At 38.2% G+C, this 19,430-nt stretch overlaps 1 protein-coding gene across 2 annotated transcripts in view; it reads left to right on the forward strand.

Annotated features, from left to right (window-relative positions):
- Positions 1-8,385: 8,385 nt before the first annotated feature.
- METTL14 (methyltransferase 14, N6-adenosine-methyltransferase subunit) overlaps positions 8,386-19,430 on the forward strand; it is a 30,920-nt gene continuing 19,875 nt past the window's right edge. The window contains exons 1-5 of one of the 2 annotated variants that reach the window (XM_060148643.1): positions 8,386-8,591; positions 12,640-12,728; positions 16,526-16,613; positions 18,010-18,090; positions 18,450-18,537. In XM_060148643.1, the coding sequence (XP_060004626.1) occupies positions 8,526-8,591; positions 12,640-12,728; positions 16,526-16,613; positions 18,010-18,090; positions 18,450-18,537 (412 nt within the window). In that variant the 5' untranslated portion in view covers positions 8,386-8,525. The remainder of the gene's footprint in view (positions 8,592-12,639; positions 12,729-16,525; positions 16,614-18,009; positions 18,091-18,449; positions 18,538-19,430) is intronic. The other variant, XM_060148644.1, reaches the window with a different exon arrangement.

Raw genomic sequence — 19,430 nt, forward strand, 5'->3', positions numbered from 1 at the left:
GGTCACCATTCCCTGTCATCACCTCCTTCCTCTTCCAGGCACATACACACAGCCTTTGTATCTCAAAAGAGGTAGACACAACCTTAGAATAAAACTTTTGTAAATATCCTCAGATGATTCTGAGACACAGAGAAGTATTTAAACTTTTGGAGCATGGATCAACTTTACTTGCTTATGATTAAGCAAGTAATAATTGGGCTAGAGAGAGTGAGAGAATGCAGGCACAGGAGTATCTGAGACTGAGAGAAAATAAAATCAAGAGAGAGAGCAAGGTAGACCAAAATTCTGGGCAGCAAGTTTCCCAGAATGAGGTCCAAAGCATGTACCACTTGTGTATCCACTAGCTACTTTTATGGTGAAAGTGGGTGGACTTGCTGGGTCTACTTCCTTGAAGAACTGTAAAATTCTTGAGAAGGGCAATAGCTGGCTTAGCTACTTTTTTTTTTTTTTTTTTTTTTGCAGTACGCGGGCCTCTCACTGCTGTGGCCTCTCCCGTTGTGGAGCACAGGCTCCGGATGCGCAGGCCATGGCTCAGCGGCCATGGCTCACGGGCCCAGCCGCTCCGCGGCATGTGGGATCTTCCCGGACCGGAGCATGAACCCGTGTCCCCTGCATCGGCAGGCTGACTCTCAACCACTGCACCACCAGGGAAGCCCCTGGCTTAGCTACTTTTGGTAGCTGTTCCCTGGCTCAGGTGTAAGGTCCCTAAATCATTAGAGAACAGGATCTAACCTTTAACCTCTCAGCCAGAGTGTCAGATGGAAAGAAACTCTCAAAATAAAACAAAGAATGGAATAACGTCATTTTGAGGAGAGTTACATTATGTCCTAATGGCACAGACAGATGAGGAGCAGGGTGTTTCTTCAATTCAGGGAAGAACAGATGATCAGAGATCTGGTGATATAGGACCCAGGAGGTCATTATCAGCAGCAGAAAGGGAGACTACTAAGAGAGGACTAAGAAGACTCAGACTGTAAATAGATCTAAGAGACATTTTGGGCACTTCTTGATCCTGAACAAAAGATTTCGGAGTTAGGTTCCCATGATTCTGCCGGTAGAATTGAATCAGAGAATTATTCTATTATTACTATTACTGTGACTGTACTTAGCCACTAACACTGTTCTAACTTCTCTCCTCTCCCACCAATCTACTTCTATCTTTCAGTTGAGAGGGACTCACAGAATTTCTGATTAAATTAATGATATTCAGTATTTGTCATTTTACTGTGCTACCTATTTAACTACCCATCTATATAGAGATTATTTAACTATTATCTAGCCTTAAGAAAATTCACCAAAAATAAATATGTTTTAAAACAATGAAAGAATTATTCAATAATGAAAAGTAGTCAAATAAAGATAAAGGAATAAAAAGCTCTCATCACATCACTCTTCAGTGGTATGCTAAAGGGTGACATAATTTCTATTCATTTTTCAAGCCATTCTCCAAAAAGTTATTATTACTCTTTGATATGAAAAATTCATTGCTATGATTTCAGATTTCACATAGCAACTAGGCTTTAAAAATGATCACATGTCAAGTTTCCATGCAGTATGAAGAAAAATATCCATAGTTATCTTAAAAGAATATTAAAGTTTTAAAGGCTTAAACCCTTTCCAAATATCTGCATGAGGCCAGATTTTCTTCATATGCTTTAGCCAAAACAACATATGACAGCAAAATTAATGCAGGAAAAAATATAAGAATCCAGCCATTCTTTAAGTCAGACATTAAACAATTTTTTTATAATGTAAAACAATGCCACTCTTCTCAAAAAAAAATCTTTTGTTTTGGAAAATGTAGTTATTTTTCATAAAATATATTGTTTATGCTAACATATAGTGAAATAGTTATTTTAAAATTCTTAAGTTTTTCTCAGTCTTAATTTCTAATATTGTAAATAATGATTGATAAATCCTCACAAACATAAATTGAGCTCGTTAAGGTCCTCAGCTTTAAGAGAGTAAAGGGGTCCTTGACCAAAATCTTTGAGAACCACTGAATTATTTCATTCCCTTTGAATTACAATTGAGGAACCTGGGATACAAAATGGTTAGATCACTTGATCCAAGTCATAAAGTTAGTTCATCTTCATGGCTCCAGAATTTTAAAAGCCTACTTTATAATTTATAAATAAAAATTCTACTTTTATAAATTAAATTACATTTGTTATTTTGCTGAATTCTATTACAATATTACTGCTAGTTATATTAAGGTGACTAAAAGACTCTTGACATTTTAAAATTCTTTTAAAAATTCTACACAATGCATTTTATGAAACTGTAGAGTATATTTCAAGTTTCAGCTTCTTTGAAAATCCTTTCAGAATCAGACTTACATCTTGGATAAGTTGACAGTTTTTTTTCTATCCCTGTGTTCTATTATTGTGTTGAGTTCCACAGGGTTTCAAGTAAATGAATATTAATAATATCAGAAAGTTTTTTCATTTCAAAATAAGGAGTGTGTCTTCAATGTTCTAATTATGTAATAAACACACACATAAACTTTATAAAATTATAAGTTTATAAGATATATTTCACTGATTTTCTACTAAAGTTTTGAGGCTATCCTGAAATATCTGAGTCTTATTCTAAAAACACAATTTAAAATGATCTGAGACAATTTTTCAGCCTAGCTAAATTCCAAATTTATCGTTAGATTTAGTTGCAACACAATCCCCAAAATTAATTTACCAGACGTAATATAATCCCACTAGTATGTCTAAGAATGTGGCCTGCTTTGTGGCATGACTCTTTTGATGCCATTGTGTAATAAATGTGCTGTTCCACACAAATATAGACACAAAATCATACAGTACTTGGAATAAATAGAAACTGTTTTACATAGCATCTTGATGAGGTAAGCTTGTGTTATATCCTTTTAACACAGCAAGACACTAAGCAGTAAAGACCTGTTCAGTCTTGCCTAGCTTAAATCATAGAATTACTGGTGAAGTCAAAGGATAAAAATTTCCATGGTTTCTGAAACTTGTGAAACACAATAACAGTATCCTTCCTGTCTTGCAGTTAGAATCAAGATATGTTTGAGTTATATATTGTTCTACATTTTTAATTTACTTCATGAAACATGAATAAAGGACATGACTTAGTGGTAGATAGCATGAGTTGAAATTATCAGAAACCAGAACTCACCTTCTTTGTTTCTGTAATTAATTAGAAACATTATATTATAAATAGTCCCTTCTGAGGACATACTGAATCTACCAAGAGTTGAATACTCAAAAAGAAAATGGAAATATTAAACATTTAATAAATAGTATTTGAATGACCCCTATGTGCTTGGTGTTTGAGATGTGGTGAATATGAAAGGGAAGGCCACTGCTCTGATAAAGGTGGGCCACTGCCCACCTTTAAGTGGGGGTAGATGAAGTAAACAAATAACTTCACCTGGTCAGGTGCAAAAAGATAATAATAGTGAAACAGAGTAATAACACAAAGTGATAAAAGAAACACAGGCTTCATTCAATAAGGCCATCAGTGAAGGCACCTTGGAGCAGTTGATTGTGGAGAGACCTAATGAGGAAAAGCTAGTCCTACAAACATTGGAAGAGGGACCTGTAGATGCTGGGGCCAAAAGTAGGATGAAGCTTGTTGTATTTGAAAGACAAACAGAAAAGAGTTTGGCTGCAGTTTAGGGCACTAGGGTGAGGTGCAGGAAGATCAGAGGTTCGTATACTGGGGTGAGGTCAGAGATGGGCAGGCCAGAGGAGGTAAGTTCTCATAGGCTGTAGCAGAATTTGGATTTCACTCTAAGCCTAATGGGAAACTTTTGGAGAATTTTAAGTTAAGGAATCACATGATCTAATTTACAGTTTTAAAATAGGGAAGGAAGGGAAGAAGGAAAATAAATTGAGTGGTGATGGTGATTTGAACCTGGGAGATAGTTGTAAAAATGGAGAAAAAGTAGACATATTTAGGTTATATTTTAGAATTGTTTCTTACAGGATGTGCCAATGATTTGGACAAGGGAAGTGAGGGAGAGGATGCTTATTTCCATGCAAAAAAATGTTACCTATTACTTTATACCACAAGTACGATCCATAAAAATAAAATTTAGACTTCATCAAAATTAAAACTTTCACTTTGTGAAAGACTGTTAAGAGGACAAAAAGACAAGCTACAGATTGGGAGAAAAAATTTGAAAACTGTGTATGCAACAAAGGACTAATATCTAGAACATACAAAGAACTCTTAAAACACAACAGTAAAAAGCAAACAATCCAGTTAATAAATGGGTAAGAGACATGAAGAGATATTTCACCAGAAAAGGTATGTAATGGCAAATAAAGAAATAAAATGATGTTCAACATCATTATTCATTAGGGAAGTGCAAATTAAAACCACGAGATGCTTTTAGTAACATCAAAAAGTTTTTTCATTTCAAAACAAGGAATGTGTCTGTAATGTTCTATGCTTCATCAAATTGCTATGTAAGCCACACTGTGTGTGTATGTATATAAAATATCAGAATAGGTAAAATAATAAATGCACACAAGGATGTGGAGAAACTGGATCACTTACACATTGCTTGTGGGAATATAAAATGATACATATGCTCTGGAAAAGTCTGGCAGTTAAAAAAACAAAAACAAAAAAAGTAAACATGCAACTACCACATGACACAGTAATTGCACTCTAGGCATTTATCCCAAAGAAATGAAGATATATTCACACAGAAGTTCTCTTGGACAGCACTGCCCCAAACATTGAGGAGACATGTAAAAATTTTGAGCAGAGTTGGAAGTGATAAAATTATAATTTTCCACAAATCTCTAGGAAGAATCTGATAGGCTGGAAACTGGTAGCGAAATTAGGATATGAATCAGGTTATGTATCGTCAGAAGTTGTGTTTGCAGAAATGAAGAATGGTGTGTGTGTGTGTGTGTGTGTGTGTGTGTGTGAGGGTTGAGGTTAAGGGTGGAACTACAGGCACAGAGTAGATAAGGAGGCTGAAGAAGAGGTAGAGTGCTTTTTATTTAGGAAAATGGGTGGATACTGATCTCATTCACTGAAATAGGAAACACCTTAGGAGCAGAATTAAAAAATTATTTTTGAGAAGATGGGGGTGACTGACAAATTCAGGTTATATCCATGTTAACTTTGAGATTGTGAGGGACACTTTAGTAAGATGGACAATAGGCAGTTGGATACATAGATTTGGAAGAGTCATTCTCAAGGAACTTAGGGGGAATGTATGGTCAGGCCACTCAAGATGGCTGTTCTCTTGCTCTCCGTGTGTCCCCTGCTCAACCAGCGCCTGCTGCACCTACAGCCTACTCACATGACTGACCTTCCTTTGTACTTGCTCCAGGCCCCAGCTAGCCTTCTTATCAAAGGCGGGGAGGGGAATTCGCCTCCATTGGTTTCCCTGGTAACTAATGAGCCCACCTGACATCTATTTCCCCTGTAACTGGTAATCTCCCTCCCTTCCCCACAGCAAAATGGCCACCTTGTTCTGCCTGCCCTCCACTGCACCCGGTGGGGTTTTGCTCCAGGACTTTGCTTCAGACGTGTAGTCTCCCCCATGCATTGATGTCTCTGTTGCTGACTCTGGGCTCTGTCTTAGTCTTGAAGCTGGGCAAGCACAAGACTTGTAGGCCTATGGGATGCAGCTCAACAGGGGAGATGCATTCATTGTTACGTGGATCTCTCATTACTTCCTTAAAATAAGTGCCTAGAAGTTAAATTGCTTTTTCAAAGAATATGAATTATATGTGGGGACTTTCTAAATTTCTTCTCCCCCTTCTCCCCACCACACACATTCCCTAGTGGTCCTTATGTTGCTGTGATGAACAAATGTTACTGATAGGCATGTACAGTACTCCACAGGTGTGGTCTGGTATTTTAAAATTCATTGGTTGGGAGACAGATTTCAGAGTTTTATCCCTTTCTTTGTGGAAACCGGGACAACCCTCTGCTGCATTCCAAAGACTTTGTAAATACTAAAGGTAGTTCACATTTGCATCTTCATCAGTACAGGTCCCAGTCAAGAAAACAGAAATCAAATAAGGAATTCTAAACAGACAGCATTTGCTACGGAGAAATGTTGACGGCTAAAAGAGCATTAAGGGGAAGGTGAGATTAAATCAGAAATTCCTAACTGCAGGAAGTGGCTACTAGTCCTAGAGCTGGTAGAACAGAGGGTGGAGGTGGTATTATCAGAGCCCAAGAGCAAATGCTCTCTTGGGGATGCCACGTGAGTGTAGGGAAAGGGAAAAAAGGACCACCAAGGAGGGGTTGCTGCAGCTGGTGCTGGACTTTGTAAAGGGCACAGACACTGCCCTGAATACCAGAAGCAGAGAACTAAGGAACAATAGCTTTCCCATGTTCCACCTTCTGATTTTCTGCCTGTGCAGAATTCTTACCAGAATCTTACAGGAAACTGTCTGACAAGGAAAGCTGGGAACTACAGTTTGTAAACTCCCAGCCCAACCATCGTCACAGAGCAGAGTTCAGGTGAGTATGGGGCTTAAATACCACTAGCACCTGCACTACACTTTACCAGGAAAAATTTTTTTTCCTCCTTTAGGTAGTAAACTCCTTAAAGAAAAACTGACTGATTTGGTTTTTGGTCTTTGATAGACTCAAGGGTCCATCAGAGTGTCTGCCATATAAAATGCTCAATAATTTTTTTTTTTGTTTTTTTTTTGCGGTATGCGGGCCTCTCACTGTTGTGGCCTCTCCCGTTGCGGAGCACAGGCTCCGGATGCGCAGGCTCAGCGGCCATGGCTCACGGGCCCAGTCGCTCCGCGGCATGTGGGATCTTCCCGGACCAGGGCACGAACCCGTGTCCCCTGCATCGGCAGGTGGACTCTCAACCACTGCGCCACCAGGGAAGCCCTATAATAAATTTTTGAGTGAACAAAATGTCAATTCACATCACTGAAAAATGGTTCAAATCAGTACTCAGCTTACCTGACTGGCAGGTGATGCAGCTGACTGTTAAAGAAACACACTTTAATTCATATGTACAAATTAGTATTGTCTTTTACAGTATAGGCCCCTTGGAAGTTAACATACTTTTTCAAACAGTGCTGCCATTACTCAAGGGATTTTTAGGACTCCTCTTTTGAAATTGCCTTTCAGAGCTAGTTCTTGAGAAAGACATGACAATTAGTAAGAGCCTAGTCTGCCCACTTTTGGCCTAGCCTGACCCACCTGCTTTTGATCTGGAGGATTTAATACTATTTTCAAAAATTAAATCCTCTCTCAAAGAAACAGACTTGTTACTAATCTTGGTAAGTATGTGCCACAACTTCCAATTAAACTTGGGGCAACATGACGTCTTAGTCTACTTCTGCTACTTTGAATTTGGAATAAGATGACAAATATGGTGTATAAGACTTTGGTCCTGGGAGGGAGGGAGGGAGGGAGATGTGAGGGGGAAGGGATATGGGAACATATGTGTGTGTGTGACTGATTCACTTTGTTATGAAGCAGAAAGTAGCACACCATTGTAAAGAAATTATACTCCAATAAAGATGTAAAAAAAAAAAACAACTTTGGTCCTTGTTGCCTTCCTATGAAGAAAGGAGAATCATCACTGAGCCCCCCCGCCACAAGCATCAGTAGGCTATTTGTTTTCATATCTCAGGGTTATTTCCAGCTAAGACAAATGCACAAGCACAAAAAGGGCCCCCGTAGCCTCTGACCTCTAGGACATGAACCAAGACAAATTTTACTATCACCCTCCCACCTCTCTAAAGAATCCATAAAATGCATTATGGTAAAATAGGAAACTTCTCAAGGGCTAGTGAGTTGTGGAGAAGATGCAGTTGCTGTTCCCTGCCTCAAGTGGAAAGTAATAATAAAAAGCTTAATGAACACTTGCATGGCGGGATGTGTTTGGCTCTGTTTATTCTTTCAATCTTCACAACTCTGTGAGGTAGGCACTCTTATCCCTCCCATTTTACAAATGAGAAAAGTAGAGGCTCACAGAGGTTGATTATCTAGACGAGGCCACTCAGCTAGTAAACGACAGTCCATGGTTCAAACCCCGAAATCTGACCCGCGTTAGTGCTTTCACGAAAAAACGGGTATCTGGCAATGATTAAAACGTCAGAACTGGCAACTGGGGAACTAATGGAAAAGGGAATCAACAAAACGGCCCACCACGTGGCAACAGTGCTGAAAGACCAAGGGAGCCTCAAGTCCCAGGAAGGGGAAAGTGAGGGGTCAGCGATTCGCCACCACAGCTCCAACAGCCCCAGCTCTGGACCGCCGAAGTCTCCAGAGACGCCTCTGGCGCCGGCGTCGCAGGACCCTCATTGGGCCTCTTCTAGGCAGCGTCAAACCGCGGGCCTCCATAAGGAGGCGGGACTTCCGGGAGCGGTGGAGCCAAATTCCGGCCGCGCCGGAAACAGCTATTGAGGAAAAAACACTGGGTACACGCCGCTAGAAGCTCCTGGAGAATTTTGTGTTCCACAGTCTCCGAAGAAAAATTGGGCAGGGGTTCGTCCGCTCATTGCCACGTTTTCGAGGCAGTGGAAAACAAGAGTTGGGACATGGACAGCCGCTTGCAGGAGATCCGGGAGCGGCAGAAGTTACGGCGACAGCTTCTCGCGCAGCAGGTCCGGGGCCCAGGGAGGGATCGCGAATGCGCGTGCGCGGCCGGCCTGTTACAACCTCCCTTTTCTGTCTCGTTACTGGCCACGGTGCAGTCCTTTCTGGTCCCGCGACCTTAATCCCTGCGCCCACCTACCCTCTTGTTCTCAACCCCCGGGGTACCCCGAATCGTTTCCTGTTTTACCTCGCGGTCATTGTGGTGCTGAACCGAACGCCACGCTTGGTCTTCAGCAACCGTTATGGAATGGCCGCCGAGTGGTGCTCAATGATGAGAATACAGTGGTTTTTCTGTATAAGTTACCGCAGTTCACGCAAAGAAAAGTGACTTGTTATCCTCCAGAATTTCTGTTCACTTTTTTTTTTTTTTTTTTTGCCGTACGCGGGCCTCTCACGGCTGTGGCCTCTCCCGTTGCGGAGCGCAGGCTCCGGACGCGCAGGCTCAGCGGTCATGGCTCACGGGCCTAGCCGCTCCGCGGCATGTGGGATCTTCCCGGACCGCGGCACGAACCCGTGTCCCCTGCATCGGCAGGCGGACTCTCAACCACTGCGCCACCAGGGAAGCCCTTCTGTTCACTTTTTAAATGGTCGTTTGTGTCTTGCCTTTCTTTGTAATCAGCTCCCGATTCTTGAGATTGGGGCTTCATTGTGGGTCAGGTTTACGATATTTTCTCTGGGATAGTGTCTAACGACTGCATTGGTAGAAGCCTGAGTGTAAATTTTAGATTCTGCATCATGCGTGTTGCTGTCGACCCTGCCGTGTACGGTATCATAGTCCTCACTCGCAGCTAACGTTTGAATTCTTAATCTGTATCGATCATAACAAATCTCTGAAATAGGTAATATTGTCTTCACTTATCGGATAATGAAACAGAGGCTCCAGAGGTTAATTTTTGCCCCGGCTCCTTCACCTCTGGGCCAGAAAGTTAAACCCAGGTTTGTCTCTCCAGATCTTGGCCTCACTCCTTCTTGTGTATGAGTAAGTTAACACTTGATTAGTAGAGTACACATGCAGAAAATGCAGATGCACACCTCTGCTTAATTAAAGTTAGAGGTTGTGTTTTACTTTCTACTACTCAGACCGGTAAAAGGGATGGGGGAAATGCTCACAGGTTTTGATGAGGCATCTTACTGTTATTTTTTTCAGTAATAAGTTTTCGTTTTAGTACCTGGAAATCTGAGACCTATCCTCTTTTATGATCGGATGAAAAGATTTATGGTACAGTGTTAAAAGTGTGGGCGTTTAGGGAGTTCCCTGGTGTCCAGTGGTTAGGACTCAGTGCTTTCACTGCTGTGGCCCGGGTTCAATCCGTGGTCGGCAGCTAAGATCCCACAAACGCGTGGCCAAAAAAAAAGGGGGCGTTTGGAATCAGATCTGTTCCTGGCATAGTGATTTTGGACAAATCAGGTATCTTTTCCAAGCCTTCCTTTTCCCAGTTTCTATTATGTTATCTTCAAAAATGTTCAGCAGCTCTTTGTTACCACCAAGGTTCTTACTCTTTAGTTTTGAATTCAGACGTCTGTTTGACTGAAAATAGTCGTAAACAATGATTGGTTGAGTGTCTTACTATGTGCCAGGAGCTTTTGTAGACATTGGCAATTCAGCTATGAATAATAATAGGTGGTCCTACCCTCAGAGAGCTTACATACTGCACAGAACTTAATAATGGCTGCCGTTTATTAAGTCCTTTCTGTGTGTCAAGACTCTGCCAAGCTTGTACATACATTATATTTGATCATACCAGTCAGATGCTATCTGTGTCTTATAGATGAAGAAAATAAAGCTCAGGAAATTTGTTACATGCTGAAGGCCACAAACCGTTTACATTTGCAAGCTGCAGTTTTAGGCCTTTGCAATACACATGGCTGCCTCCTAGTACAGTTGGATAGGAACCTTTCCACCTAAGGATGTACAGTATAATCAATGACAGACTTCCACTTTAGCAGCCTTCCTTTCACTTACTTTTCTCTGTATGAACAAGACAGACTGGTTTATTACTCTCCGGAACGTGATTTGTGCAGTACATACTTTATGATTTTTAAAAGTTGTCCTTTCTTTCTGATTTCTGTCTATCCTCTGTGACAGCCCAGGTCAGAATTTTGTGATGAAACCTATTGTGATCTCCCTGGCTTAGACTCTTCTCCCTCTGAGCATCCATTTTCCTTACTGTTGCGTCCACTACTGTATATTATTAACCATCATACAGAATATAAACAGTTTGCGTGCAGCGTCTTTGCATTTAATTCCTGTTGGCTTAATCTTCTATCCTAACTTTGTTTCTTGCCCAAAGTAAGTTTTTAATAAATTTTTGTTGATTGATGGTCTGTCAGAGTAGAGCACAACTCAAGTGTGTATAATTTGCTTGACTGACTTGGCTGCTGGATGAAGATATCGGATGCAGTATATAGGCCCAGACCACGATTGTGGCAATTGATGCTATCACCAATGATTTACACCTGTTTTTATTTAACTTGTAACTTTGTTTCAAAAAATTATACGTGCTTTCAAATGATTCCAAATTGTCATAGTTATTCAAATAATATATTTAGTGCTACCACAATGGGAAGTCTGTTACTCCAGTCATTCCACAATTTTTTAAAAATGTTGGAGCATGAGAAGACAATTATATATGTAAGCACAATTTGATTTAAAGCGTTCCTCTTGTAAAACATTGTATTCTAATTTACACCTTGGTAGAAAATCTCATTGGTTCATTCACATATTTATAAGCATGTACTATAAGTCAGATGTTATAGTAGCTGCTGAACATACAGATATCAACAGGACACAGTTCTTCCCCTCAGTGAGCTAACATTTCAGTGGGGGAGAAGTAAACAAAAGTAAACTGATAAAGTAATTGAATTGTACAAATAAAAATTTGGAAGTTGTGATAGCGACTGTGAAACAAAAGTAAAACAAAAAGGGTGTATTAAGTGCTATGATCGGAATGAGGAAATGAGGAGGTAAAAATAATGGAAAGGAGGCTACCTATTCTGTAGATAGTGTTCATGGAAGGACCCTCAGAAGAAATGTACTCATCTGAGATTTGAAGGGAGTCCGACTCAGTCTTGGGAAGAAGGTTATAAAGCATTCCACCTATGGGAATAAATGTGTTTTCTGACTAAAGAGAATAGGGGTCAGGAAGATTTTATGGAAGAGTTAAAATATCAGGAACAGTTGATATATTGGAAGAGATTTATCATTGGGGAAACCTTAGGGGAGTCATGAAGTGGGTAGTCTAAAGAGGCAGTGGTAATTGTTTAAGATCAAGGCTGGGGACTTGCAGCTCTAATATTGTAGTGTGCCTTCTCACCTTTCTTGAGCTAAGGGATTATTTAATGCAGATTTCCTCATGCCCTTCGTGTGCTTAAAAATATTAAGTGGTTCCTCATGGCCTGTAAATTGCGTTCTATACTTCTTGGTTTGGCTTTTAAAGTTTTCCATGAATTGATCCCACACTATGTAGCCAGGCCTATTTCAACTAGTGATTTGTTTACATTTGTTGTATTTTGCAAAATTTCCCGAACTGCCAACCCGAATTTGCATCACTATTTTTCAGGTTTTTGTAAAGTTTAGTATTGTGCCTATAATCATTATAAAGGCTTGGCTTGAATAAAACTGAAAAGGTATTTATTACGGCATGGAATAAATAAGGTACAATATGTGAGCTGATGGATGCAGAGTGTTTAACATAGTGCATATCACACTATAAACACTATGTTAGCTGCTTTTTTTGTTGTTTTGTTATTGCTACTGCTGCTAAATTGTGTTTTATTATTTGCTTTAAATGTAGAGGATTGGTCAAGTTAATTGTTTTAATTTCAAAATAACTGAAAGCATAAAATACTTTTCAGCTGGCAAAATCATTCTTAATTAACATGGTTTTGCTCCAAGGTGTTTTCTGTTTTTCCTGCAAGGTAATTTGTCCATTTGCCTGCTGCAGGAGTTACGGGTTGTTTTTTTTTTAATACTTGATGTATTAAATGCTGCTACAAATGACTAGGAAGGCTATTCAGTACACTGTCATCTAATTTTTGGTTTTTGCCTTTTCTCAGTTGGGAGCTGAAAGTGCTGACAGTATTGGTGCTGTGTTAAATAGCAAAGATGAGCAGAGAGAAATTGCTGAAACAAGAGAAACTTGCAGGTCAGTTGAATATTTTTTTAGTGACATGTTAGTATTTGTGAAAGGATCACTGTTTTAATAAACAATAATCCTAGGTATGAAGTGTGTTGTTATAAGTATCAGCATACAGATTTAGGAAACATTGGTTTTTATTGTTAGTTCATGAATTATGAAATATTATCTGAATACAGTAAGTTTTCATTTATAAAGTAGTTAGAAAATGGAATGTTAGGCTAGGAATTAGCTTATATACCATATATAATTTTATTTAAAAAATCCTTATTAAAAAAAAAAACACAATTTGCCCTAAAAGTGGTATTGACTTGATAGTTCATAAAACATTTAGAATTTTTCAGTATTGTAGTTATCAGTTTTTTTTTTATTGGAGTATAATTATTTCACAATGTTGTGTTAATTTCTGCTGTACAGTGAAGTGAATCAGCTATATGTATACATATATCCCCTCCCTCTTGGACCTCCCTCCCACCCCCTGCTATCCCACCCATCTAGGTCATCACAGAGCACCAAGCTGAACTCCCTGTGCTATACAGCAGGTTCCCACTAGATATTTTACACATGGTGGTGAATATATGTCAGTCCTAATCTCCCAGTTCATCCCACCCTCCCCTTCCCTCTGCCCCCTGTGTCCACTCATCTGTTCTCTACTACTTTGTCTCTATTCCTGCCCTGCAAATAGGTTCATCTGTACCATTTTCTAGATTTCACATATATGTGTTAATATATGATATTTGTTTTTCTCTTTCTGACTTACTTCACTCTGTATGACAGACTCTAAGTCGACCCACATCTCTGCAAGTGACCCAATTTCGTTCCTTTTTATGGCTGAGTAATATTCCATTGTATACATGTACCACATCTTCTTTATCCATTCCTCTGTCGTCGGACATTTAGGTTGCTTCCATGTCCTGGCTATTGTAAATAGTGCTGTAATGAACATTGGGGTACATGTGTCTTTTTGAATTATGGTTTTCTCAGGGTATATGCCCAGTAGTGGGATTGCTGGGTCATATGGTAGTTCTATTTTTAGTTTTTTAATGAATGTCCATACTGTTCTCCATAGTGGCTGTATCAAATTACATTTCTACCAACAGTGCCAGAGGGTTCCCTTTTCTCCACACCCTCTCCAGCATTTACTGTTCATAGGTTTTTTTGATGGTGACCTTTCTGACTGGTGTGAGGTGATACCTCATTGTTGTTTTGATTTGCATTTCTCTAATAATTAGTGATGTTGAGCATCTTTTCATGTGCCTCTTGGCCACCTGTATGTCTTCTTTGGTGAAATGTCTATTTAGGTCTTCCACCCATTTTTCGGTTGGGTTATCTGTTTTTTTGATATTGAGCTGCATGAGCTGTTTGTATATTTTGGAGATTAATCTTTTGTCAGTTGCTTCATTTGCAAATATTTTCTCCCATTCTGAGGGTTGTCTTTTGGTCTTGTTTATGGTTTCCTTTGCTGTGCAAAAGCTTTAAAGTTTCATTAGGTCCCATTTGTTTGTTTTTATTTTTATTACTCTAGGAGGTGGGTCAAAAAACATCTTGCTGTGATTTATGTCAGAGTGTTTTTCCTACATTTTCCTCTAAGAGTTTTTTGGTGTCCAGTCTTACATTTAGGTCTTTAATCCATTTTGAATTTATTTTTGTGTGTGGTGTTAGGTAGTGTTCTGATTTCATTCTTTTATATGTAGCTGTCCAGTTTTCTCAGCACCACTTAGTGAAGAGGCTGACTTTTCTCCATTGTATATTCTTGCCTCCTTTATCAAAGATAAGGTGACCATAGGTGTGGGGGGTTTATCTCTGGGCTTTATATCCTGTTCCACTGATCTATATTTCTTTTTTTGTGTCAGTACCATACTGTCTTGATTACTATAGCTTTGTAGTAGAGTCTGAAGTTGGGAGCCTGGTTCCTCCAGCTCTGTTTTTCTTTCTCAATATTGCTTTGGCTATATGGCGCCATTTCTGTTTCCATATAAATTGTAAAATTCTTTGTTTTGATTCTGTGAAAAATGCCTTTAGTAATTTGATAGGGATTGCATTGAATCTGTAGATTGCTTTGGGCAATATAGTCATTTTCACAATATTGATTCTTCAGATCCAAGAACATGGTATATCTCTCCATCTGTTAGTGTCATATTTGATTTCTTTCATCAGTGTTTCATAGTTTTCTGAGTACAGGTCTTTTGCCTCATTAGGTAGGTTTATTCCTAGGTATTTTATTCTTTTTGTTGCATTGGTAAATGGGATTGTTTCCTTAATTTATTTTTCTTATCTCCTGTAGTTAGTGTATAGGGGTGCAAGAGATTTCTGTGCATTAATTTGGTATCCTGTACCAAATTCATTGATTAGCTCTAGCAGTTTTCTGGTGGCATCTGTAGGGTTTTTCTGTGTGTATCATCATGTCATCTGCAAGTAGCAATGGTTTTACTTCTTCTTTTCCAATTTGTATTCCTTTTTTTAAAAAAATATTTATTTTTCACTGTGTTGGGTCTTTGTTGCTGTGCACAGGCTTTCTCTAGTTGCAGCGAGCAGGGGCTACTCTTCATTGCAGTGCGTGGGCTTCCCCTTGTGGTGGCTTCTCTTGTTGCGGAGCATGGGCTCTAGGCACGTGGGCTTCATTAGTTGTGGCTCGTGGGCTCTAGAGCGCAGGCTCAGTAGTTGTGGCACATGGGCCTAGTTGCTCCGCGGCATGTGGGATCTTCCCGGCCCAGGGCTCGAACCTGTGTCCCCTGCATTGGCAGGTGGATTCTTAACCACTGTGCCACCAGGGAAGTCCCTCCAATTTGTATTCCTTTTATTTCTTTTTCTTTTCTGATTGCCGTGGCTAGGACTTCCACAACTATGTTGAATAATAGTGGTGAGAGTGGACATCCTTGTCTTGTTCCTGATCTTAGAGGAAATGCTTTCAGTTTTTCACCATTGAGAATGATGTTTGCTGTGGGTTTGTCATATATGGCCTTTATTATGTTGAGGTAGGTGCCCTATATGCCCATTTTCTGGAGAGTTTTTATCTTAAATGGGTGTTAATTTTGTCAAATTTTTGTCGAAGTTTTTCTGCATCTATTGAGATGATCATATGGTTTTTATTTTTTAATTTGTTGATATGGTGTATCACATTGATTGATTTGCATATATTGAAGAATCCTTGCATTACTGGGATAAATCCCACTTGATCATGGTGTATGATCCTTTTAATAGAGATTAATAGAGTTTGGGAGTGTTCCTCCGTCTGCAGTTTTTGGAAGAGCTTGAGAAGGATAGGTGTTAGCTCGTCTCCAAATGTTTGATAGAATTCACCTGTGAAGTCATCTGTTCCTGGACTTTTGTTTGATGGAAGATTTTTAATTACAGTTTCAATTTTATTACTTGTGATTGGTCTGTTTATATTTTCTGTTTCTTCCTGGTTCAGTCTGGGAATTTTTTACCTTTCTAAAAATGTGTCCATTTCTTCCAGGTTGTCCATTTTATTGGCATATAGTTGCTTGTAGTAGTCTTTATGATCCTTTATAGAACATGAGTTTTGCTCAAGACACATTAGAATGATACATAATGTAGAAGTTTCTTTTTGCCATGCATACCTTATAAAAGCTTAGTTTCTTATTTGTTTGCTTTCTCAAAAAAAAGTACAGATTATTTGTCAGGTTGTGTTACTTTTAAGATTTATAAACTGGGTGAATAGATACTGTTTAGTCAGGAAAAATTTGCCTTGTTCTGTTTTTATAACCGGTTCTTTAATATTATTAATGGAGACATTTATACATCTTGTATGTATTTGTGAGTGATATTTCAGTTTTAATTTTCAGGGCTTCCTATGATACCTCTGCTCCAAATGCAAAACGTAAGTATCAGGATGAAGGAGAGACAGATGAAGACAAAATGGAAGAATATAAGGCAAGTAGAGAATGGGACAATTTTATGGTCAAGAAGAAAATAAGTCCTTACAATCCGTAGAGTCTTACCCAGGAAAATAAAATTTGACAGAAGCTGAATTTTGACAGAATACTGAATAATTGTTGATGTAATTAGGTAAATTTAAGACATTTATATCAGTTTAACACAAGAAGTATGTGGATTAAATTAGGTGATGTATATGAAGCACTTAGCATAATGCCTGGTAAGCACTAGGCAATAGCATTCTTAAATAAGAGTAAGGAGGTAGATGTATCAGAAACTTTGGATAATTCAATCATATTTCGAGGGGCTACGATACTGTCTTCTTTGAGTTGCATTATTCCATGTTAACAATATAGGGTAGTACAATTAAAATATTTTGAGAACTCATGGGCTAGACAGCAGTGTAGAACCATTTCTGACAGAGGCCCAAGGCAAAAACCCAGCTTCTCAACTTGTAATTACAATATGTAGTTGAAAAGAAAGAAAGTTAAGGACAAAAAAACCTACCTCCATTTTTTTCAAATTAATTGTCATAGAACTATATTCAATAGAGAAGAGGATAAATAGTTTTAGTAAATCTTTAGGTATAATTATCTAATTTCATAGATATTCTCTTGTGTATTGGTTGCATTTGATATATCCTCTTATATAACTTAACTATTTGTGATTATATTAGGTCAAACCATATACAGTTTCTGATATTTTAACATTTTTGACTCATAAAATAGCAGTTTCATATGGTTTGATCTAGTAGAAATAAAATTGCCCCATTGGTGGTCATATCTTTCATGATTTGAGCTAAATTCTAATATTTAAGTTATTATATCAGAGATAAATAATCCTAGATAACTTAGTCAACAAAATTAGTAGTTATAGACAATTATTACTGAAGAGAATGAAAAAGAAATATTTATTTTATATATTATAAGCATAACTAGTTACAGCTAATGATGAGAAAGCAAAAACTTCAAGTTTTTTTTAGATTAAAACAAATTTTTTTAAATTTGTATTTTATATATTTATTTATTTGGCTGCATCAGGCCTTAGTTGTGGCATGTGGGCTCTTCATTGCCACCCGTGGGCTTCTCTCTAGCTGTCGGCCACGCACACGGGCTTACTTGCCCTGCGGCACGTGGGATCTTAGTTCCCCCACGGCATGTGGGATCTTAGTTCCCTGACCAGGGATCCAACCCGTGTCCCCTGCGTTGGAAGGCAGATTCTTAACCACTGGACTACCAGGGAAGTCCTGACTTCAATATTTGACTTTAACAGTAATTTGAAAACTTTATTGTGTCTTAGGGAAAGAAAATATTTATATGAGTCTTAATACTCGAGATATCATAATATGTAAGATACTCCTCTTATACATAAAATGTATACTTCCTTTTCCAAGGATGAATTAGAACTGCAACAGGAGGAAGAGAATTTGCCATATGAAGAAGAGATTTACAAAGATTCTAGTACTTTTCTTAAGGTAAAAAAATAATTTTCACGTCCATAACTTCACATTTCAGCTCTGTGCCTGAAAAGATTTTAAATACTTATTTGTTTTCAAGATTTTTTCAGTTATTGAGGGATCATTATTATAAAGATCATTTAAAATTATTCATGAAATATTCTTCTGATGCTTGCCCATTTAGGATGAGATAATGCTTTATTAATGTCTGTAGATACTGAATTGTAATACTATTATTTTAATAGTGATGTTTTCTGTTTTTTTTAATGTCAATTAACTTATATTTTGTATGGCCTCATAATAAAAAATAAAGTACAGAGTTAGTGTATCTGCCCTCAGAGCGAATGCTGTTTATTTAATTTTGACGTTTTCTTTAGGGAACACAGAGTTTAAATCCCCATAATGATTACTGCCAACATTTTGTAGACACCGGACATAGACCTCAAAATTTCATCAGAGATGTAGGTATGTCAGATTTGTTGGGAATATGCTATTGCTAGCTGTTGATTACATGCATGTAATTTATCCATTTTGTGGTTTATTTCTAACAAAGTTATTTTTCCTGGCTTGGCTTCCCCTTTCCATTCTTAGTACTTCTAGTACACTCTCTTTTTCCATCAAGCAGTGTTACTTTTTTCCTTCTTCCTTCCATCTTTCCTTCATTTTGGTTCTGTAACTATCCCTCATTTTTATTTTGCCTTCATTTATTCCTTCGATGCTCTTCCTTTCTTTATGTAAATCTGATTCTCTGACTTATATTATTTTCCTTTTGTCTAAAGAATTTCTTTTAACATTTCTTGCAAGGCAGGCCTGTTGGCAACAAATTCCCTCAATTTTTGTTTGCCTGAGAAAGTCTTTATTTTTCCTTTACTTTTGAAAGATTAATTTTGCAAAGTACAGAATTCTAGATTGGTGTTTTCTTTCTTTCAACACTTTTAAGTATTTTACTTCACCCTGTTCTTGCTTGTTTCTGAGAAGTTGGGTATAATTCTTAACTTTGTTCCTCAATAGGTTTGGTTTTTTTTTTTTCTGGTTTCTTTCAGAATATTTTCGTTAGCTTTGATTTTCTGTAGTTTGAAAATGATATGTGTAGGTATAGCTGGGTTTTGTTTGCTTTGGGTTTTTTTTGCGTTTATCCTCTTTGGTACTCTCTGAGCTTCCTGTGTCTGGGGTTTGATGTCTGACATTATTTTGGGAAAATTCTCAGTCATTATTATTTCAAATATTTCTTCTGTTCCTCTTTCTGTTTTTTCTCCTTCTTATATTTCCATTACACATTTTACCTTTTGTAGTTGTCCCACATTCCTTAGATAGTCTGGCTTTTTTTTTTTTTCCAATTTTTGTTCTATTTACTTTTC

This window comes from Lagenorhynchus albirostris, chromosome 4 (genome assembly GCF_949774975.1).
Source record: "Lagenorhynchus albirostris chromosome 4, mLagAlb1.1, whole genome shotgun sequence".
NCBI lineage: Eukaryota > Metazoa > Chordata > Mammalia > Artiodactyla > Delphinidae > Lagenorhynchus > Lagenorhynchus albirostris.